General features: G+C 46.7%; 1 protein-coding gene across 2 annotated transcripts in view; it reads left to right on the top strand.

The window, feature by feature from the left end:
- Window positions 1-23,954, top strand: part of LOC139277444 (cytochrome c oxidase subunit 4 isoform 1, mitochondrial-like) — a 44,550-nt gene that overhangs the window by 3,698 nt on the left and 16,898 nt on the right. For both annotated transcript variants that reach the window (XM_070895904.1, XM_070895903.1), the window contains exon 2: window positions 14,539-14,629. In XM_070895904.1, the coding sequence (XP_070752005.1) occupies window positions 14,539-14,629 (91 nt within the window). The remainder of the gene's footprint in view (window positions 1-14,538; window positions 14,630-23,954) is intronic.

Below are 23,954 nucleotides of genomic sequence, written 5' to 3'. Positions count from 1 at the left end.
TCTCCCAGTCCCCGGGTTCGCTGCTATTTCTGGCCAATTTGTATGCCACTTCCATGGCTTTAATACTATCCCTGATTTCCCTTGATAGCCACGGTTGAGCCACCTTCCCTTTTTTATTTTTACGCCAGACAGGAATGTACAATTGTTGTAGTTCATCCATGCGGTCTCTAAATGTCTGCCATTGCCCATCCACAGTCAACCCCTTCAGTATCATTCGCCAATCTATCCTAGTCAATTCACGCCTCATACCTTCAAAGTTACCCTTCTTTAAGTTCTGGACCATGGTCTCTGAATTAACTGTTTCATTCTCCATCCTAATGCAGAATTCCACCATATTATGGTCACCCTTCCCCAAGGGGCCTCGCACAATGAGATTGCTAATTAACCTCTCTCATTACACAACACCCAGTCGAAGATGGCCTCCCCCCTAGTTGGTTCCTCGACATATTGGTCTAAAAAACCATCCCTTACGCACTCCAGGAAATCCTCCTCCACCGTATTGCTTCCAGTTTAGTTAACCCAATCTATGTGCATATTAAAGTCACCCATTATAACTGCTGCACCTTTATTGCACGCACCCCTAATTTCATGTTTGATGCCCTCCCCAACATCACTACTCCTGTTTGGAGGTCTGTACACAACTCCCACTAACGTTTTTTGCCCTTTGGTATTCTGCAGCTCTACCCATATAGATTCCACATCGTCCAAGCTAATGTCCTTCTGAACTATTGCCTTAATTTCCTCCTTAACCAGCAATGCTACACCACCTCCTTTTCCTTTTATTCTATCTTTCCTGAATGTTGAATACCCCTGGATGTTGAGTTCCCAGCCCTGATCATCCTGGAGCCACGTCTCCATAATCCCAATCACATCATATTTGTTAACATCTATTTGCACAGTTAATTCATCCACCTTATTGCGGATACTCCTTGCATTAAGACACAAAGCCTTCAGGCATGTTTTTTTAACACCCTTTGTCCTTTTAGAATTTTGCTGTACAGTGGCCCTTTTTGTTCTTTGCCTTGGGTTTCTCTGCCCTCCACTTTTCCTCATCTCCTTTCTGTCTTTTGCTTTTGCCTCCTTTTTGTTTCCCTCTGTCTCCCTGCCTTGGTACCCATTCCCCTGCCATATTAGTTTAAATCCTCTCCAACAGCACTAGCAAACACTCCCCCTATGACATTGGTTCCGGTCCTGCGCAGGTGCAGACCGTCCGGTTTGTACTGGTCCCACCTCCCCCAGAACCGGTCCCAATGCCCCAGGAATTTGAATCCCTCCTGCTGCACCACTGCTCAAGCCACGTATTCATCTGCGCTATCCTGCGATTCCTACTCTGACTATCACGTGGCACTGGTAGCAATCCCGAGATTACTACTTTTGAGGTCCTACTTTTTAATTTAGCTCCTAGCTCCTTAAATTCGTTTCGTAGGACCGCATCCCTTTTTTTTTTAACCTATGTCGTTGGTACCAATGTGCACCACGACAACTGGCTGATCTCCCTCCCTTTTTAGAATGTCCTGCACCCGCTCCGAGATATCCTTGACCCTTGCACCAGGGAGGCAACATACCATCCTGGAGTCTCGGTTGCGGCCGCAGAAACGCCTATCTATTCCCTTTACAATTGAATCCCCTATCACTACCGCTCTCCCACTCTTTTTTCTGCCCTCCTGTGCAACAGAGCCAGCCACGGTGCCATGAACTTGGCTGCTGCTGCCCTCCCCTGATGAGTCATCCCCCTCAACAGTACCCAAAGCATTGTATCTGTTTTGCAGGGGGATGACCACAGGGGACTCCTGCACTACCTTCCTTGCACTGCTCTTCCTGTTGGTCTTCCATTCCCTATCTGGCTGTGGACCCTTTCCCTGCGGTACGACCAACTCGCTACACGTGATACTCACGTCATTCTCAGCATCGTGGATGCTCCAGAGTGAATCCACCCTCAGCTCCAACTCCGCAACGCGGACTGTCAGGAGCTGGAGGTGGATACACTTCCTGCACACATAGTCGACAGGGACACTGGAGTCATCCTGAGTTCCCACATGGTACAGGAGGAGCATAACACCCGACTGAGCTCTCCTGCCATGGCTTAACCCTTAGATACACTTAAATTGGCAATAACAATGTTAAAAGTTACTCACTGATATAGAAGAGAAAAAAGAAAAACTACTCACCAATCCAGCCAATCACTTACCCTCTTGGCTGTGACGTCTACCCTCTTGGCTGTGACGTCACCTTTTGATTTCTTTCTACTTCTTTTTGCCTTCTCCCTGTAGCTGCACAAGTACACCTTTTATAGGCCTCTCCACGCACCTCCTCGACGCTGCTCCTGACTGCCGCCGACGCTGGGCCCCAGATTCCCTGCTGTGCCTTTTATAGGCCTCTCCACGCACCTCCTCGACGCTGCTCCCGACTGCCGCAAGGGTACCTGTGTTATTTGCTTCAAAGAAGAGCAGAATAGAAATGTGGTAGTGATAGGAACTCTATAATTAGGGGGATAGATAGTGTCCTCTGCAGCCACGAACGAGAATCCCGAAGGGCGTGTTGCCAGGGTAAGGGATATCTCACAGCAGCTGGAGAGGAACTTGGGAAAGAATATAAGAACATAAGAAATAGGAACAGGAGTAGGCCATAAGGCCCTTCGAGCCTGCTCCGTCATTCAATAAGATCATGGCTGATCTGATCATGGACTCTGGTCCACTTCCCTGCCCGCTCCCCATAACCCCTTATCCCCTTATTGTTTAAGAAACTATCTATTTCTGTCTTAAATTTATTTAATGTCCCAGCTTTCACAGCTCTCTGAGGCAGCGAATTCCACAGATTCACAACCCTCTGAGAAAAGAAATTTCCCCTCATCTCAGTTTTAAATGGGCGGCCCCTTATTCTAAGATCATGCCCTCTAGTTCTAATCTCCCCCACCAGTGGAAGCATCCTCTCTGCATCCACCTTCATAAGCTTATACGTTTCTATCACCTCTCATTCTTCTGAATTCCAATGAGTCGAAGCCTATCCTTCTCAATCTTTCCTCATAAGTCACCCCACTCATCTCCGGGATCAACCTAGTGAACCTTCTCTGAACTGCCTCCACAGCAAGTATATTCTTTCGTAAATATGGAAACCAAAACTGCACGCAGTATTCCAGGTACAGCTGTAGCAAGACTTCCCTGCTTTTATACTCCAACCCCTTGCAATAAAGGCCAAGATTCCATTGGCCTTCCTGATCACTTGCTGTACCTGCATACAGCAAGGGAGGGGGTAATTCCAGTTGTCGTGGTCCATGTTGGAACAAACTCTATAGGTTGGGACAGGAAGGAGGTCCTGCAGAAACAGTATGAGGAGTTAGTCTCTAAATTAAAAAGCAGGACCTCGAGAGTAATAATCTCTGGATTATTGCCCGAGCCACCTGCAAATTGGCATAGAAGCAGTCAGATCAGGAGAATTAACACGGGGCTAAAGGGCTGGTGTGGGACAGAGGGCTTCCTTTTCATGGGACTCTGGCACCAGTTCTGGGACAGGAAGGAGCTGGACCGATGGGACTTGCATCCTAGCGGAAAGGGAGGTGACAAAGGCTTTAAAATAGTAAGATGAAGGGAGTGATCTACATGAAATGTAACCAGCCTAAATATAAACAAAATAGGAAATGAGAGCATAGGAAAGAATAAAGTAAGGGAGGACATTGATGGCAAGAGAATAAATAGAGTTATAGAACAGGAGTCTAAAAGATGGTTAAACATAGCGAGAGGAAATCCTGTTACAAATGAGTTAAACTGTCTGTACAACAATGCACACAGTGTCCGTAATAAAACAGGGGAGCTGGAGGCATGCGTTGCGAGGAACCAGACATAGTAGGGATTACTGAGACATGGCTGCAGAAAAATCAGGACTGGGAATTAAACATTGCAGGGTATAGCATATTTAGAAAAGATAAAGTGGGAAACAGGGAGGTGGAGTAGCTGTACTTATTAGGGATAACAATGGCAGTAGAAAAAAGTGACGCAGCTATCAGCAAGACAAAAATAATATAAGATAATAAAGGATCAATCACGCGAATAGGTATAGTCTACAGACCATCCAATAGTGGAAGTGAGGTGGAGGAAGAAATATGGAGACAAATTAGGAAAATGAGTAAAAAGCAGAATAATAATCATGGGGTATTTCAACCCTCCCTGATATTAAATGGACAGAAGAGGTAGGTAAAGGGGATAAGGGAATGGAATTCCTACAATATGTACAGGACTCCTTTCTAACCCAATATGTAAAGAGCCCAACAAGGGAGGATTCGCTATTGGATCTAGTAATGGGGAATGAACCAGAGCAGATAAGAGAAGTAAAAGTAGGGGAACATCTAGGCAATAGTGACCATAATATAATACGCTTTAAGATGATAATTGAGAAGGACATTGTAATGTATTTGCTTCAAGAGTTCTTTTGATTAAGAATTTATAACAACACATTGCTATTAAGAACTAGTTGGTTTATTAATAAAGGTTTAACAATCACATTACCAGTTCATCCACTAGGCTCACAACTGCATACCTCATCGCGGATGACCGAGACCCAACTGACTGGGGTTTTATTGAGTCTTGTGAACATCACGTGACTGGTTAAGCTATTCATAATGCAATAGCTCTACAACTACTTTTTAAAATAAACCGAAAAAGCCAATTGCCCCTTGGGGGCACTAGAACCCACAAATTACCAAATAAAAGGGAACTTTAACAGATCATATTAAAATTTGGTTGCCGGGGGTGATGATGCACTCCAGTCCCTCGACTGCCCGCTGTCTGGACCTGTTGATGGCCACCTTGGCCATGCCCAGGAGCAGTCCTACGAGGAGGCCATCTGACCTGCCCGCTCCCCTCCACACAGGGCACCCAAAGATCAGGAGCATGGGACTCAAGTGCAACCAGAATTTGAGGAGCAGCCCCTTCAAATATTGGAACAGGGGCTGCGACCTGACACACTCCACATAAACATGGAACATGGACTCATCCAGACCGCAGAAATTACAGGCAGCCTGGGAGTCCATGAACCGACTTAAAAGCTGATTGCACGGGACTGCTCCATGCAACACCCTCCAGACCAAGTCCAAAATAAATAAAGGGAGGACTCCCACCTAGAGAGCACTCCATTGGGGACCTCCTGCCTCCTCTGGATGGTGGCAACAGCTCTACAAATCACAGGTGCATACATTACAGACATAAGCATGATGAAAACCAGGGTAATAGATTGGAGAAAAGCTGATTTTGAGGGGCTGAGAATAGAACTTGGAAAATAAAAGGGGCAACAATATTGGCAAAAAGCGAGGTAGAACAGCAATGGGAAACATTTAAAATGGTGTTCAACAGAGAACAGGAACAATATATTCCACGAAAAGGAAAGAACAAACTAAACATTAATGAGACTCCACGGATGAATGGAGCCATAGGGGAACAATTCAGGGTAAGGAAAGAGGCATATAGTAAGTATCTAGACAACAGGGGAGTGCATGATAAGGGAGAATATGAAGAGATTAGGAGAGAAGTCAAAAAAAACAATTAGGAAGGCAAAGAGGAACTATGAAAATAAATGATCAAGGAACATAAAACAAAATAGTAACATTTTACAGGCACATCAATAAAAAAGGAAGGTTGGGATGGGTAAAGGGCCATTAACGATGGACAGGATAATACCACAAGTAACGAAAGAGAGATGACAGTAATATTAAATAATTATTTTGCTTCAGTAATTACCAGGGAGTTAGAACATTGGATGGTGAGATTAGTAGTGAGATAAGTACATTTAAAATAAAAAGAGGGGCTATATTAAATAAACTAATCAAACTCAAAGAGGATAAAACCACTAGTCTGGATGGATTGCATTCACGCATGTTAAAAGAATCTAGGGAAGAAATAGCAGAGGCATTACTACATATTTAATAATTCATTGGAAAAAGGTGCAGTGCCAGAGGCCTGGCGGATAGCAAAGGTAATACCTATATTTAAGAAGGGGGATAGAACATATCCAGGAAATTATAGACCAGTCAGCTTAACATTGGTGATAGGAAAAGTAATGTAATCCCAACTAAAGGAGAAAATAGAAGAACATCTCAAAACCAAAAATATAATAGTGAATAGTCAGCATGGATTTCAAAAGGGAAAGTCTTGCTTGACCAACCTCATTGTTACCTCTTCAAAAAAAATTCAGAGAGACAATGGTAATGCGGTAGATGTAATTTATCTCGATTTTCAAAAGGTCTTTGATAGCCCATAATAAACTGATGAACAAGGTCAGAGAATGCGGAGTCAGGGGAAAGTAGCAGAATGGATAGAAAGCAGAGTGTCCGGGTCAGAAGGTGGGTGGTGGTGTTCCACAAGGATCAGTGCTGGGACCACTGTTGTTCACAATTTACATGAACAATTTAGAATTTAGAATCAAAAACACAATTTCTAAATTTGCGGATGAAACGAAATTGGGGGGATAGTCAATACTGAGCAGAAAAGCAATGTGTGAGGAGGACACAAAAAATCTGCAAAAGGACATAGACAGGCTAAGTGAGTGGGCAAAAATTTGGCAGATGGAGTATAATGTTGGAAAGTGTGAGGTCATGCACTTTGGCAGAAAGAAATCAAAGAGCAAGTTATTATTTAAATAGAGTGCCGCAGTACAGCGGGACATAGGGGTACTTGTGCATGAAACACAAAAGGATAGTATGCAGGTACAGCAAGTGATCAGGAAGGCCAATGGTATCTTGGCCTTGCAAAGGAGATGGAGTATAAAAGCAGGGAAGTCTTGCTACAGCTATACAGGGTATTGGTGAGGCCACAACTGGAATACTGCGTACAGTTTTGGTTTCCATATTTACAAAAGGATATATACTTGCTTTGGAAGCAGTACAGAGAAGGTTCACTCGGTTGATTCTGGGGATGAGGGGGTTGACTTGTAAGGAAAGGTTGAGTAGCTTGGGCCTCTCTCTACTCAGTGGAATTCAGGTGATCTTATTGAAATTATAAGATTATGAGGGGGCTTGACAAGGTGGATCCAGAGAGGATGTTTCCACTGATGGGCGAGATGAGAACTAGAGGGCACGATCTTATTATAAGGGGCCGCCCATTTAAAACAGAGATGAGGAGAAATTTCTTCTCTGAGGGTTGTAAATCTGTGGAATTCGCTGCCTCAGGGAGCTGTGGAAGCTGGGTCATTGAATAAATTTAAGACAGAAATGGACAGTTTCTTAAACGACAAGGGGTTATGGGGAGCGGACGGGGAAGTGGAACTGAGTCCATGATCAGATCAGCTATGATCTTATTGAATGGCGGAGCAGGCTCGAGGGGTCTTATGGCCTACTCCTGCTCCTATTTCTTATGGGCATATAATTGGCAAATGAAGTTCAACACAGATAAATGTGAGGTATTACATTTTGGAGGGAAGAATAGGGAGGTCACTTATTACTTGGAGGATGTGAATCTAGCTGGAGTAGAGGAATAAAGGGAACTATCTGGGAGTACAAATACACAAATCACTAAACATTGCGACACAGGTTAGCAAGGCAGTAAACAAACTAACTATTTTGAGCCCCACGCCCTTGTCAAGCCCCCCCCCCATCGACTCTTCTTCCCCCCCTCCCCTCCCCCCGACTCTTTTTCCCCCCCCCCCCGACTCTGGCAAGAGAGGGGGGGAGAGAGAGAGAGAGAGAGAGAGAGACGGACTGGGGAGGAGAGCGAGAGAGAAACACACCGAGAGAGGGACTCGGAAGAGAGGGAGAGGCTAAGGCTTGGGAGGGGGAGGGAGAGCGAGAGAGAGAGAGGCTGGAGGGGGGTGGGAGGGAGAAAGAGGCTGGGTGGGGGGTGGTGGAAGAGAGAGAGGGAGAGAGAGACTGGGAGAGGGGGGGGAGGGGAAGAGAGACTGCGGGAGAGACTGGCGGGCCGGGGGAATAGTGAGATTGAAAGAGAGAGAGCATGCTAGGGGGTAGGGAGAGAGTGGCTGCGGGGAGAGAGAGCGGGGCTGGTGGGTTGAGGGGAGAGGGATGTACTTGGACTGGGGTAAGGCACTTTGACTGGCCCTTGCTGTCTTCTGGGGAGCTCTGTCCTCTGTCAAAGTCAAGTGGATCGAGTTACAAGTTGCAAAGTCAGTGAGACCTTGGGATGGGCGGTTCCAGTTGCACATTCCTGTGAAACTTCAGGGTGTGGCTTATCCTCCAAGGGGACCAATGGGTGGAGCTTGGTGGCTATTTTTGCAATGCAAATAAACACGTCCATAAAAAAGCAAACTGAGCACTAAAGTTTATTTCTGCAGGTGTAGAATTGAAAAGTAGTAAAGTTATGCTAAATCTGTATCGAACCTTGGTTAGACCACACTTGGATTACTGTGTACAGTTCTGCTCGCTGTATTCTAAGGATGATACCAGAAATGCGAGGGTATACATATCAGTAAAGGGTCTTTTCTCTTGAAAAAAGAAGGCTGAGGGATGACCTAATAAAGGTAATTGAAATGATGAAAGGTTTTGATAGACTGGACACAGAGAGAATGTTTCCACTTGTGGGGAAGAGCATAACTAGAGGCCATCAATATAAGATAGTCACCAAGAAATCCAATGGGGAATTCAGAAGAAACTTCTTTACCCAGAAGGTGGTGAGAATGTGGAACTCACTGCCACAGGGAGTGATTGAGGCGAATAGTCTCGATGCATTTAAGGGGAGGCTAGAGGAAAGACGCGAGGAGGCTCGAGTGGAGCATAAACGCGGCATGGACTGGTTGGGCCCAATGGCCTGTTTCTGGGTCGTATATCCTGTGTAATCCTATATAAAACTACTCTTTGTGGTAGTGAGTTCCACATTCTAACCACTCCCTGAAGATATTTATCCTGAATTCCCGATTGGATTTTGGCCCCCTAGTTTTAGACTTTCCACAACTACTCTATCAAACTAAAACTACATCTACCCTATCAAACCCTTTCATAATTTTAAAGACCGCCCTCAGGTCACCCCTCAGTCTTCTCATTCTGGAGAAAAGCGCCCCCTGCTTGTTCAGCCTTTCCTGGTGGGTATAACCTCTCTGTTCTGGTATATCCCAGTAAACCTTTCTTGCGCCTTCTCCAGTGCCTCTATATCCTGTTTATACTTCGGAGACCAGAACTGTTCACAGTACTCCAAGGGCCTAAAATTGGTCGACACACCGCTGCGGACCGCCGGCGTACCAGTCAAAAGGGCGATTTTGGTCAGAAAACAGCTACATACCGCTCGGCAAATATTCTTCAATATTCATCAACCGCCGAGCGGTTTGCACACCGTCCGCCGTGTATCACCGCCCGCAGACCACCCAAAATGTCCGATTTTCATCGCATACCACCGATATGCCACTGGAGCTGTACACCGCCCTGGAGAAGGTGGTTTTACGCGATGGTAAATGGGTGGGGTGCTTGGAGCCGCCATTTTGGAAATCGGGAACAGTCAGCAAAAGCAGCAGCTCGGTATCTCGGGAAGTGATTTTACAGCGTGATTCTGACTGGAAAAGGAATATTTACTATTACTGAGTAAATTATTAAGATAGGCATTTTATTAGTATTTTTTTGATCGAAAAATATTGTGGAGATTTAAAATGAATGGGGTCTGAGTTATCTCAGCCTGTATTGACGACAACCTGTTTAATGGAGGAACCAGATGTGAGAAGGTTTATTGAGCAGAGTTGAGGAGGGGGAGAGGGAGGGGACGGGGACGGGGGCTTTGGGCCGTGCACACATTGCCCGATGCCCCAAGGTGCAGGGGGCCATTGACTGTACTACTCCCTCAACGTGCAGCTCATCTGCGACCATACACAGCGCATAATGGCAGTGAATGCCTACTTTTCAGGGAGCATCCATGATGCGCACATCTTGCGTGACAGCACTGTGCCTGACCTGTTGACGTCTGAGCCACAAGGTAAATGATGGGGGGGTCAAAGGTTACGGCCTCGCCACCTGGTTCTTGACCCCCCCCCCCCCCCCCCCCGCGGAACCCTCAGACAGGTCGCCGAGCAACGATATAATAAGAGCCATATAGCCACACATAATATTAAAACTACAATTGGAGTGCTGAAGCAGCGCGCTCGATGCTTGGACCACTCGGGAGGCAGGCTGCAATGCCACCCTGAGCGCTGCTCAGTTCACTGGTGTGCTGCATGTTGCATCATGCAGGGACAGGAATTGCCATGGGGACTACAGGACTACCTGAGGAGAGAGTGCAGGAGACGGAGGAGGAAGAAGAGGACAATGAGGGGGAGGAGGATGACGAGGAGCTTGCAGATGAACCCATGGCACCCCCCACCCCCCCAACACCACAGCGGAGGGCACGCAGAGCGTATGCCACTGTTAAGTTGTTACGTCAGCAGCTCATAAATGAACGCTTTGCTCGAATGTGGAGAGCTGCGTTTTGGGACCCTGATGACTGTTACCCCAAAAGTTTGACACTGTACAAGAGAGTGCTTCAATTCAATTCAAACATTTATCTAAAAATGTAAAAAATATACAACAATTTCCAAACCTTGTAAAAATTAACAACTGTTATTAAAACTTCAATAAAAACTTTAACAAAACTTACAAAACTTTAATACCAACTTTAACAAACATTTTATAACTTTAATCATAAACCCTTTACTTTCTCCGCCCACACCCTCTGCCCCTTCTGTGGCCATGTGGTACACCACCCTTGGGACTATTTCCCACTTTCTTACTGCCACCCTTCCCTTTCCCAGTGCCCATGTGCATGGACCTCCCCGGGTATATACCGAGCCGGAGTCCAGCATCGCACCCCAAGTGCCATTGCTGTCGTTGGGCACGGGGTGGGGAGTGAGGCATTGCAGGCGCAATAACTGGGGCCTCAGGAAAAGCTCTCGATGTGGAAGGCGAGGCTTCAGAGCTAGGAGATGATGTCAGCTCCTCACCCGCTTGTGCTGTCGACCTGACTACTATAGTACGGGGGGGGTTTCGCGCCATGTCCCGATCCCGTCAATTGCCGCATGACTTCGACGGTTCGCTCCATTGCGGTGATGATACGCAGTCTTTCCTCTGATAGAGCCTTGATGTTAGTGGCTATTGTAGCCATGGCCTTGAGCAGCTCTCGACCTATGTCGATGCTGGCCTGTGACAGACGCATTATGTCCTGGTACACGCCTATAGCAACTGACCTTTCCTGCACCAACCTCCGTCGCTGCGGCAAGGCGCTGCAACACTGGGGGTGCCTTGCTACACATGGCTTGGTCCGGCAGGATCAGAGGAGGCATGGGGAATTCCCTGGATGTAGACTCCAGCTGGCCCATGTGGTCTAGCTCGAACTCCTCCTCCACTAGCTGCTGGATCAGCGGCTCTTTCTGTTCCTGTTCCTCTTCCTCTTTCTCGTCAGAAAAGGACTGGGTGATGCCAGAGGTGGAGGCAGTGGGTCTATTGTCGGTGTCACTGTGGTCTGAATCATCGGAGTCTGGAAGTATAAAACAACATATAAAAAAAGCTTGGCAGCAGGGAAGGGGTGAGGGTTACATTAGTACACAGTACAGTGACTTATCGCAGTCTTAAATGTCCACCACTGCCGCAGTACTGCATTACATATCACAGATATGAATTGTGTTACATGCCCCCAACATTCCAGTACATCACATCAGGCCAACATTACAGTTACAGTTGGATTACTTGACATGATAGGACCGCAACACAGACTAGATTGTATTCAACTTGCCATCCTGTGTGAGTCGGTCAGCTCCAATGCAGGTGGTGGCACGGTTGCTATCCCCAACCAGAGGCAGGGCACGGATCTCGATATCTGTAAGCGGCTCCTGGGTTGTGGGGCTGCCCCTCGTGCAATGCTGATCTGCCGCTAATGCAGATGTCTTCCTCTGCAGAAAGGAAAATAAATCATCAATCCATTTAACACACACAAAGCATTGCGTTGATCCTCGTCATTGCCTGAAAGCACGAATACATCGCTGTAACCATAAGATAAATAACATCATCCGTGTAACACTGAACCTATGTTTACATGGCACATGGGGAGGGGCGGTCGTTCCACCTCTTACGGCATCTTTCCCCGATGTGTACCATCGTACTTTTCGAGGACACAGCCTCCCCGATCTCCTCCCAAATTGGGTTGTACTCCTTTGGGAGGGGCTTTACACGACCACCCTTGATGAGGTCGGAGTACCTCTCTGTGATGTGCTCCAGAAGGGCAGGTAACTCCTTCTCATCGACCTCCCCTCCTTCTCGATGTTCCTGCGCTTGGATGTTTTCTTTAACATTGGCATAATTTTTTTCTGGATATTAATGAATATTAGTTGCTACCAATTTTTTTCCACTGTGCTATCTATTTTCAAACTCATTCGACTACCTTGTCTCTCTCTCTCTCCCTCTCCCTCCTCAACTAACTGCGCATGCGTGGGTGACCACTGATCCACGAAATTGCAGGTAAAACGCTGTGGAAAAAAAATTGGAAAAAAATTAATTTGCACATGTGTAGTTCCGTGCCGCACCACCCATCAAACAGAATCAATCTGGATCGACAACTAAGATGCAGACCGCCGAAAAAATGTTCACCAACTTTGCCGCCTTCGGTCATGGCGGTATGCCAGCGGTATGAAACGAAGCACCATTGGCATATCGCTGAGAAATGGGCAGACCATCAGTATCGACCAATTTCAGCCCCTGAGTGTGATCTAACCAGGGTTGTATACGTTTAACATAACTTCACTGCTTTACAATTCTAGCCCTCTAGAAATGAATCCCAGTTCTTTGTTTGCCTTTTTATGGCCTTGTTAACCTACTTTTAATAACTTTTGAATGTGTACCCCCGGGTCCCTTTGCTCCTATACCCCTTTTGGACTCTTGTTTTCTGAGAAGTATCTGGCCTGCTTATTCGTCCTCTAAAATGCACTCCCTCACGCTTATCTGTATTGACATTAAGTTGCCATTTACACAACCATTCTACAAGTTTATTGTATTTTGTATTTTGTCACAGTCTTCTTCAATATTAACTAATTTGGTGTCATCCACACATTTTGAAATTGTACTTTTAATTCCCGGGGTCGAGAGTTCTGGAGGAAAGACAGAGTTAGAGCAGGAGATGGGTCCCAATTTAAATACTGTGAAGATGGGGAAGAGTATATAAGATGGGAAAATGTTGTGCTTTGTAGAAATGAAAGGAGCTTAGAAGAGCAAGGACCTTAATCACATATTGATAGACAGACAGAACTTGCATTTATTTAGCGCCTTTCAAGATCTCAGTACATTCCAAAGCATTTCACAGACAATGTGTAGAAAATAGGGCGATGTGCCACAAACAACAAATGGATAAATGGACCCGATCTGTTTGTGATGTTGGCTGAGAGATCAATATTGGCCAGGACACCAAAGAGAACTTTCCTGCTCTTCTCTTGAATATTCCTATGGGATCTTTTAGGTCCACCCGAGGGGGCAGACAGGGTCTCGGATTAACGTTTCATCCGAAACACGATACCTCCAACCATGCAGCACTCCCTCAGCACTGCATTGAAGTGTCAGCCTGGCTGATGTGCTCAAGTCTCTGGAGTGGGACTTGAGCCTTCTGACTGAGCGAGAGTGTTACCCATTGATCCACTGCTGACACACTGATCGCTTGATCCCAAGATACGGATCAAGTGCAACCAGTGTGCTCCTTTGATCTGACCCAGGAGGCTCTAACTTGTGGACAAGCTGACCTGCCCCTTCCACTTGGAGGCCCGTGGACTTCGAGCAGTCTTTCCTGGTCCTCCAGGGCTACAGCCCCCCGACCCGCTTCCTGCACTGCTTTAGTGATCTGTCCGTGTTCTTATTCCTGGAGGAGCCACGTTTTGAAGCGCGGACTCGATCCTCGAAGATAATGTAATATTTCTAAAAAATGTGGCCGGGCAAGGGGGGAGGGAGAACAAAGCAGAAGAGGTGAGATAGTCAAAAAAAGCAGGCTTCGGGGAGTGGGAGTATGGGGAAAGGAAGGAGGGGGAGGCTGGGGGGGAGCTCGTATGGTAGTGTTTTTCTGTGTGTGTGGAGTTGCACTTTTTGTTGATTGGGATCTCCATTTTTTTACTGAATGTTTCATTATTGCATTATCATAAGCACAGCATCTGACCACCCCCACCCCCAGCTCCAGCCCCAGCCCCCTCTCCCCGCCCATCAGACGACAGGTTATTTCTTGCATCATGTCCAGTTGTGCGAGAGGGTTTAGAAGATAATGAGCAGGATTTAAACCCTGGATGGACATCAGCTACGTGGAGTTAAATGGAAACAAAGTGTTCAGGAGCTGGGCCCTGGGAGGCAGCTTTAGGAAAGGGATCAGAGGAGATGACCAGACGAAGAATGCCAGGTTGAAGAAGCTGCAATGTTTTGGTCCAATTCCCGCTGAGCCTTGTTTACCACTCACCCCTTCACTGTGTGACATTGTCTCTTTATAATTCCAGTTCCAGTTTGTACCAGTGGCATTTCTTTCATAAATGCCAGTCCATCTCCGCTCGCTGCAGTTTTGATGTGGGACTGGGATGTTCTTGTGTCTTGTGTTTCTGGGTGAACTTAATGGCATCTTCTTCTTTTTGCAGATGTTTGGTATCTCTGTGTTTCGAGGCACGAACCTCCTGAGGGCTCGGGGCCTTTTATCTGTTGCCAGTGTTCGAGCAGCACATGGACACGGTAAGCATCGTCTGGGGCAACCTTCTGCATCCAACCTACTCGCACTCGATCCCTACCATTGGCTCACATGGTGTAACTGACTGTCCCTGGGTGTAGCGGACCACACGGCATAAACCGACCCATATCCTGGGCATAAACCGACCCATATCCTGGGCATAAACTGACCCATACCATGGGCATAAACCGACCTATACCCTGGGCATAAACTGACCCATATCCTGGGCATATAAACCGACCCATATCCTGGGCATATAAACCGACCCATATCCTGGGCATATAAACCGACCCATATCCTGGGCATATAAACCGACCCATATCCTGGGCATATAAACCGACCCATAACCTGGGCATAAACCGACCCATACCCTGGGCGTAAACCGACCCATACCCTGGGCGTAAACCGACCCGACCTGGGTGAAAATCCACTCGGATTCCTCCTCCGATTCGCTATCCAATGACTCCTGCTGGGAAATAGCCATGCGTGGCCATTAGGTGAAAACCAACTTGGTCTTGGCTGTGATGCAGCCCATGTTCAACCAGCACTCATCATCTGGGCTTACCCATAAAGAATGGCCACATGCGTGATGTATTGGCAGTTATGGAACCAGCAAGGAATAAGGGGCTTCAGGAGAGGAAGGAACATTCGATTAAAAGCAATCTGGTGAGAGGAAGGATGATCCAGCTTCCTGGGTATGCTTTGAGATTTGACCGGTACAAATCTCCAGCCCGTCAGATGGTGCTGTTGGCCAGAATGACAGAGGTGGCAAAGGTGTACAGGGAAACCCACCCATCGACTACCACACGGTTGAGCAGGTTGGGCCTCTACTCATTGGAGTTTAGAAGAATGAGGGGTGATCTTATTGAAACATATTAGATACTGAGGGGGCTCGACAAGGTAGATGCAGAGAGGATGTTTCCCCTCGTGGGGGATCTAGAACTAGGGGACATAGTCTCAGAATAAGGGACTGCCCATTTAAAACTGAGATGAGGAGGAATTTCTTCTCTGAGGGTTGTAAATTTGTGGAATTCTCTGCCCCAGAGAGCTATGGAGGCTGGGTCATTGAATATATTTAAGACAGAAATAGTCAGTTTCTTAACCAATAAGGGGTTATGGGGAGCGGGCGGGGAAACGGAGCTGAGTCCATGATCAAATCAACCATGATATTAAATGGTGGAGTAGACTCGAGGGGCCAGGTGGCCTACTCCTGCTCCTATTTCGTACTGCAATGCTAAAGGTGTCCAATCACTAGCACCGATGCTGTATCTGTCATTGCTGGGCACAGTTTGTGGTGAGCACTATCTGGTGTTCAACTGACTGAAACACAGCTGGGTTTCCTATGCTTTTAATTCCTTCCAGTAAGGTGTGACTAGAGCCAGTCCATCCCCCAGAGGATCTTTTTACTTGAAATTATTGTTACAGACAAACTCTCGACTTTTGTTTCAACTTTGAGCTATTCAAAGTGAATGTCAATGCTGGAGAATGTGACAATGTCAACATCAAACACTCCCAGGGCAGGTACAGCACCGGGTTAGATACAGAGTAACGCTTCCTCTACACTGTCCCATCAAACACTCTCAGGGCAGGTACAGCACGGGGTTAGATACAGAGTAACGCTCCCTCTACACTATCCCATCAAACACTCCCAGGGCAGGTACAGCACGGGGTTAGATACAGAGTAAAGCTCCTTCTACACACTCCCAGCAAACACTCTCAGGGCAGGTACAGCACGGGGTTAGATACAGAGTAAAGCTCCCTCTACAGGAGGAGTGTGAAATATGAGACGAGATAAAATAGTGAGAGAGGAAGTATTAAGGGGCTTAGCAACTTTGAAAGTGGATAAATCCCCAGGCCCGGATGATATGTATCCCAGGCTTGAAGCAAAAGAGGAAATAGCAGAGGCTTTGACCATTATTTTCCATTCCTCTCTGGCTACAAGTGTGGTGCTGGTGGACTGGAGGACTGCTCATGTTGTACCGTTGTTTAAATAGGGAGAAAGGGATAAACCGAGTAATTACAGGCCAGTCAGCCTAACCTCAGTGGTGGAAAAATTATTGGAAAAAGTCCTGAGGGACAGGATAAATCTTCATTTGGAAAGACATGGATTAATCAAGGACAGTCAGCACGGATTTGTTAAGGGAAGGCCGTGTCTGACTAACGATTGAATTTTTTGAGGAGCTAACCAGGAGGATCGATGAGGGCAGTGTAGTGTATATGCATTTTAGCAAAGCTTTTGATAAGGTCCCACATGGCAGACTGGTCACGAAAGTAAAAGCCCTTGGAATTCAGGGCAAAGTGGCAAGTTGGATCCAAAATTGGCTCAGAGGCAGGAAGCAAAGGTTAATGGTTGATGGGTGTTTGTGTGACTGGAAGGCTATATCCAGTGGGGTTCCGCAGGACTCGGTACTAGGGGCTAGAACCTCCACTTTTTTTTTTTGCATGCTTAACGCCCACTTTACGCCCACTTTACGCCCAATTTACCGCTGAAATGACGTATAACGCTCAGATATCGCCCATTCTGGCACAAAATGGAAACTGACGGGCTTTTTTAGGAGACTTATCGGCGAGCATTATTTTCCCAATGGGCTTAACGCCGAGAAAAGATATCGCTGCACGTCCATTTTTTTTGGGGGGCGGAATCAGCAGAAGGGGCGAATTCAATGCCCATAATATCGCCTAGCATTACTTTCCGCACGGAATTAATGCTGAGATTCAATATTAACGCCTGGCGACTGTTTTTTGTCATAAGGAGTATATTTACCCAAACTAACAGCCATGGAGATCGCCCATCTTCAATGTCACCACCTCGCACACATATCGTCTACAATATCGCTCGCTCAAAAGTGGATCTAACTGGAACGAACGCCAGCGGTGTGGCTGGCATTTGTTAAATCCCACTCTTACATGAGGAGCTGATATCGGAAAGATTTGACTGAAATAGCGCTGATGTGAGTGACAATGCTGACACACTGCTGTGTATGTGCAGCTCAGACATCAATGGTGCCCATCACCTTGGTGCCAGTTAAAGTTTACGTTGATTGATGTTAAGTTGTATTTAACCCTTTCATGGTAAGGAATCACCAGTGTGTAATGGTCCAGCTATCTGAGACAATGTGCAACAAGTTTAATACCAACATTGGTCTGAAATCATAAGTATCACAGTCAATAACACCCAACCCCCGCCCACATCCCACTTTTTCCACCATTGACATAAATCACATGTTCAACATGTCCAGCAACACAGAATACAAAGGCAAAGCAGGAGCGTGGTCCCCAGCCCCCATACATTGCAACAAATTGTATACACCCAGATGGAGATATAACACAGCCATCACCTGCGCACATGCACCTCACTTTCCTTCCCCCCTCTCCTCCTTCCCACCTCCACCCCTGCCCCTCCTTGGTCCACGGCGCCTTGCCGAGGAGCTCCTCAGGCGGTGCCTCATTGGGGGGGCTGAAAGCAGATGCGGTGGTTGCATGGGTACGGGAGCGGGGGGGTGCCGTGGGGGCAACATTCTCTGATGCAGAAGCAGGATCTTGGTCCTTGCTCTCATCTGTCATTCGCAGTGGTGCTGTGGGACCTAGGGGTGGAGTGCTGCACTCTGGGACCTCTGGGAGATCTGTGGCAGCAGTGTTCCTGGCTATCGCATCCAGGGACTCCGCCATGCCTGGAATGTACTCGGACATGGTGGTCAGGTGTCGGGATATGCCCCCCAATGCTTCAATGAGCTGGTCACCAATGTCTACAGTCCTCCTGGAAACTGTACCAGCTCTCCGCTGTCATGTTGTCCTCGTGGAACAGACCTGCTGCATCCACGAGACCTCCGCGGGGTCAGCGCCGTCTTGGGGACTCATGTGGTGCCCTGTGGAGAGGTGCTTGAGGCCGGCACCTCCAGAGTGGAGGTGGGAATGACTGGATGACCAATAGATGGCCTTGGGGTGAAATGGGTTCTCAAGCTTGGCGATGCAGATTCTTCGAAGTCTGCGCTCTTATCCATGGAGAACAGACCCAGCGGATTGACGGGCGACAATCGGAGTTCCTCAGCACCAGATGTCGTAGGATCATCCGCCGACTCCTGCCCTGCGCCCCCACCTTCTGGTCTCTGTGGCCTTGCCTGGGGCCGCGCTGCTGTCTGAGCTGCAAGACACAAATGAGGTTATTGGAGAAGAAGGGGGTGCTAGGGTGACGAGGTGAGTCCAGCGCTACACACAGCATATGCACGACAAAAGCACCACCGCTCTCAAAATCATTACAGACATCACATTTCATGACCATCAACACATTGTGCATTGCAATGATTTTCATTAGGCCAGCATTATTTCTATGACACTTTTAGAAATCATCCACCATATATGATTGGTTGGATATGAGTTGGTGTGTCATCTATTGAGTTTACATCATGCAATGGTGTAAGCTTTACTGACGTGGCATCACTTCAGGGTCTGCAGATGCATCCATAGCTCTCCGGGGGGTGCTTCCCCATGAGTGCGAGCACCCGCTCCTCCATCTCAGTGATGTCGCTGGGGACTGGTGGCCCCCCACCCGTTCACCTCTGCACAGACCTCATCGTCGATAGCTTCTTCTGTAAAAGGTGACAGGACGACATGACGTGAGATCATTGTGTGATATCATTGCTAGCTACTGTCACAGAGACTGATACAACACATAACCAACAGATGTAATCATGATTATTATGATTATTATCATTCTTTACCTCAAGAAGTATATCGTGACTGCAGGCTTTGAGTCAAACATTCCTGGTAAAAGTGCAAGATCTCACATCTGCTGATAGTCACTCATGACTGTTACAAATCAAGTTATATAAATACATAAGTACATGTAAATCAATGTAATACTTACTCTTGTGGATCCCACAAAGTCGTTCCATCGTTTGCGGCATTGGTTGCCCTCACTCGCCTCGTTGGTCACCGATGAGACTACCTCTGCGATCTCGGTCCATATCTTCTGGTAAGCATTTGGGGTGGGCTTCCCACGCCCTCTCTGTGCCAAATCACCCGCAGCGTGACTCGATCTCCTGCAGGAGGGAAGCATTTACCTCGTCCGAGAACCTCCTGGCTCTTTTGCGGCCTCCTCTCCCACCTCACTGCTCTCTCCAGTGTCGGTCTCCACAGCGTGCTGTGATGCCTCCTCCATTATAGGGCAAATTCGGTCAAACATGTGGCTACTTTTTGTTTTCCTACTTGCTGTGAAGCTCTAAAGTCTCCCTCCTTCCTCCAAAGCAGCCACACCACACCCAGACACGCCTTCAGTCTCTCTGAGCTCCCTGTCTCTCTGACTCCTCTTCTGCACATGTCATGGTGAACCTTGACCTCCAGAATCGCGGGAATCGAGCATTGCCATGCCGTTGCTAAGGATGGCCACACTTTACGGCAGAAGGTCAAAAAAATTTTTACGCTACCGCCCATTTGAGATCGCTCACGGTACCGCCCAGTTTCAAAAATGTAAACTTGGTGTTTTGAGAATGGGCGAGAAGCCGGCGACCTGAAAACCCTTTTTTACCGCTCACGCAGGAAATAATGCCCACTTTTGGGCGATAAGCGCAAAAGTGGAGATTCTAGCCCTAGGTCCTTGCTTTTTGTGCTATATATCAATGACTTGGACTTGAATGTTGGGGGTATGATTAAGAAGTTTGCAGATGACACTAAAATAGACTGTGCGGTTGATGATGGAAAAAAAAACTGTCGACTGCAGGAAGATATCAATGTACTGGTCAGGTGGGCAGAACAGTGGCAAAAGGAATTCAATCCGGATAAGTGTGAGATAATGCATTTGGGGAGGGCTAACAAGGCAAGGGAATACACATTAAATGGTAGGACACTGAGAAGTGTAGAGGAACAAAGGGACTTTGGAGTGCAGGTCCACAGATCCCTTAAGGTAGCAGGCCAGATAGATAAGGTGGTTAAGAAGGCAAATGGAATACTTTCCTTTATTAGTCAAGGCATGGACTACAAGAGCAGGGGGTTTATGCTTGAACTGTATAAAACACTAGTTAGGCCACAGCTGGAGTACTGTGTGTAGTTCTGGTCACATTATAGGAACAATCTGATTGCACTGGAAAGGGTACAGAGGAGATTTACGAAGATGTTGCCTGGACTGGAGAATTTTGGCTATGAGAAAAGATTGGAGATGCTGGGTCTGTTTTCTTTGTAACAGAGGAGGCTGAGGGGAGACCTGATTGAGGTGTATAAAATGATGAGGGGCCTGGGTAGGGTGGATCAGAAGGATATGTTTCCCTTGTCAACAGCCAGGGGGCATAGATTTAAAATAATTGGGGGGGGGGGGGTGGTTTAAAGGAGATATGAGGGGAAATGGCTTCACTCAGAGGGTGGTAGGGGTCTGGAACCCACTGCCTGAAAGGAATGCTCACCATATTTAAAAGTACTTGGCTGTGCATTTAAAGTGCCGTAACCTACAGGGCTACGGACCAAGAGCTGGAAAGTGGGATTAGGCTGAATAGCTTTTTGTCGGCCGGCTTGGGCACGATGGGCCGAAATGGCCTCCTTCTGTGCTGTAAATTTTTATGATGCTATGATACACTGTCCCCATCACCACTCCACAGGTTAGGTACAGAGTGAAGCTCCCTCTACACTGTCACATCAAACACTCCCAGGGCAGGTACAGCACGGGTTTGGTACATAAGAACATAAGAAATAAGAGCAGGAGTAAACTATTTGGCCCCTCGAGCCTGCTCCCCCATTCAATAAGATCATGGCTGATCTGATCATGGACTCAGCTCCACTTTCCCGCCTGCTTTCCATAACCCTTTATTCTCTTATCGCTCAAAAATATGTATCTCCACCTTAAATATATTTAATGACCCAGCCTCCACAGCTCTGGGGCAGAAAATTCCATAGTTCTGAGAAGAAATTCCTCCTCATCTCAGTTTTAAATGGGCGGCCCCTTATTCTGAAACTATGCCCCCTAGTTCTAGATTCCCCCTCGAGGGGAAATATCCTCTCTGCATCTACCTTGTTGAGCCTCAGTATGTTATACGTTTCAATAAGATCACCTCTCATTCTTCTAAACTCCAATGAGTAGAGGTCGAACCTGCTCAACCTTTCTTCATAAGTCAACCCCTTCATCTCCGGAATCAACCTCGTGAATCCTCTCTGAACTGCCTCCAATACAAGTATATCCTTCCTTAAATACGGAGACCAAAACTGTACGCAGTACTCCAGGTGTGGCCTCACCAATACCCTGTACAGTTGTAGCAGGACTTCTCTGCTTTTATACTCTATCCCACTTGCAATAAAGGCCAACATTCCATTTACCTGCATACTAACTTTTTGTGTTTCATGCACAAGGACCCCCCAGGTCCCTCTGTACTGCAGCATTTTGTAATCTCTCTCCATTTAAATAATAATTTACTTCTTTATTTTTTTCTGCCAAAGTGGATAACCTCATATTTCCCACATTATACTACATCTGCCAAATGTTTGCCCACTCACTTAGCCTGTCTATATCCCTTTGCAGATTCTTTGTGTCCTTTTCATAAATTGCTTTCCCACCCATCTTTGTATCATCAGCAAACTTGGCTACGTTCATGCAAGTCATGAATATAGATTGTAAATAGTTGAGGCCCCAGCACTGATCCCTGTGGCACCCCATTCTTACCATTTGCCAACCGAACATGACCCGTTTATCCCTACTCTCTGTTTTCTGTTAGTTAGCCAATCCTCTATCTATGCTAATATATTACCCCCAACCCCATGAACTTTTATCTTGTGCAGTAACCTTTTATGTGGCATCTTATAGAATGCTTTCTGGAAATCCAAATACACTACATCCACTGGTTCCCCCTTATCCACCCTGCTCGTTACAAACTCCAGCAAATTTGTCAAACGTTATTTCCCTTTCATAAAAACATGCTGACTCTGCTTGACAGCATTATGATTTTCCAAAAGTCCTGCTACTGCTTCCTTAATAATGGACTCCAGCATTTTTCCACCAGCAGATGTTAGGCTAACTAGTCTATAGTTTCCTGCTTTCTGTCTGCCTCCTTTTTTAAATAGGGACGTTACATTTGCGGTTTTCCAATCCGCTGGGACCTCTCCAGACTCCTGGGAATTTTGGTAGATTGCAACCAATGCATCCACTATCTCTGCATCCTTTTAAGACCCTAGGATGCATGCCATCAGGTCCAGGGGACTTGTCCACTTTTAATTCCATTATTTTACGGAGTACTTTTTCTTTAGTTATTGTATTAAGTTCCCCCCTTCCTATAGCCCCTTGATTATCTATTATTGGGATGTTTTTAGTGTCTTCGACACAGTAAAGCTCTTTCCACATTGTCCCATCAAACGCTCCCAGGGCAAGTATAGCACGGGTTAGATACAGAGTAAAGCTCCCTCTACTGTCCAATCAAACACTACCAGCGCAGGTACACCAAGGGTTAGATAGAGAGTAAAGCTCCCTCTGCGCTGTCCCATCAACACTCCCAGGGCAGTACAGGATGGGTTAGATAAGAAATAGGAACAGGAGTAAGCCATATGGCCCTCGAGCCTGCTCCGCCATTCAATAAGATCATGGCTGATCTGATCATGGACTCCGCTCCACTTCCTGCCCACTCTCCATAACCCCTTATCCCGTATGGTTTAAGAAACTGTCTATTTCTGTCTTAAATTTATACAATGTCCCAGATTCTACAGCTCTCTGAGGCAGCGAATTCCCACAGATCTGAGAAGAAATTTCTCCTCATCTCTGTTTTAAATGGGCGGTCCCTTATTCTAAGATCATGTTCTAGTCTAGTCTCCCCCGTCAGTGGAAACATCCTCTCTGCATCCACCTTGTCAAGCCCTCTCATAAACGTTTCGATAAGATCACCTCTCATTCTTCTGAATTCCTCATATGTCAACCCTCTCATCCCCGGAATCAATCTAGTGAATCTTCTCTGAACTGCCTCCAAAACAAGTATATCTTTTCGTAAAGATGGAAACCAAAACTGCAGTATTCCAGGTGTGGCCTCACCAATACCCTGTAAAGCTGTAGCAAGATTTCCCCACTTTTATACTCCATCCCCTTTTCAATAAAGGCCAAGATTCCATTGGCCTTCCTGATCACTTGCTGTACCTGCATACTATCCTTTTATGTTTCAGGCACAAATACCCCTAGGTCCCACTGTACTGCAGCACTTTGCAATCTTTATTCTTCATCTGACCTGTGCTGTACCTGCCCTGGGAGTGTTTGATGGAGCAGTGTAGAGGGAGCTTTTCTCTGTATCTAACCCAAACTGTATCTGCTCTGGGAAAATTTGATTGGACAGTAGAGGGAGTTTTGCTCTGCTTCTTACCCAGGCTGGAGAAATA

This window comes from Pristiophorus japonicus, chromosome 12, assembly GCF_044704955.1.
Source record: "Pristiophorus japonicus isolate sPriJap1 chromosome 12, sPriJap1.hap1, whole genome shotgun sequence".
In the NCBI taxonomy this organism is placed as follows: domain Eukaryota; kingdom Metazoa; phylum Chordata; class Chondrichthyes; family Pristiophoridae; genus Pristiophorus; species Pristiophorus japonicus.
The sequence above is the reverse complement of the archived record's forward strand: the minus strand, read 5'-3'. Positions and strand labels throughout refer to the sequence as shown.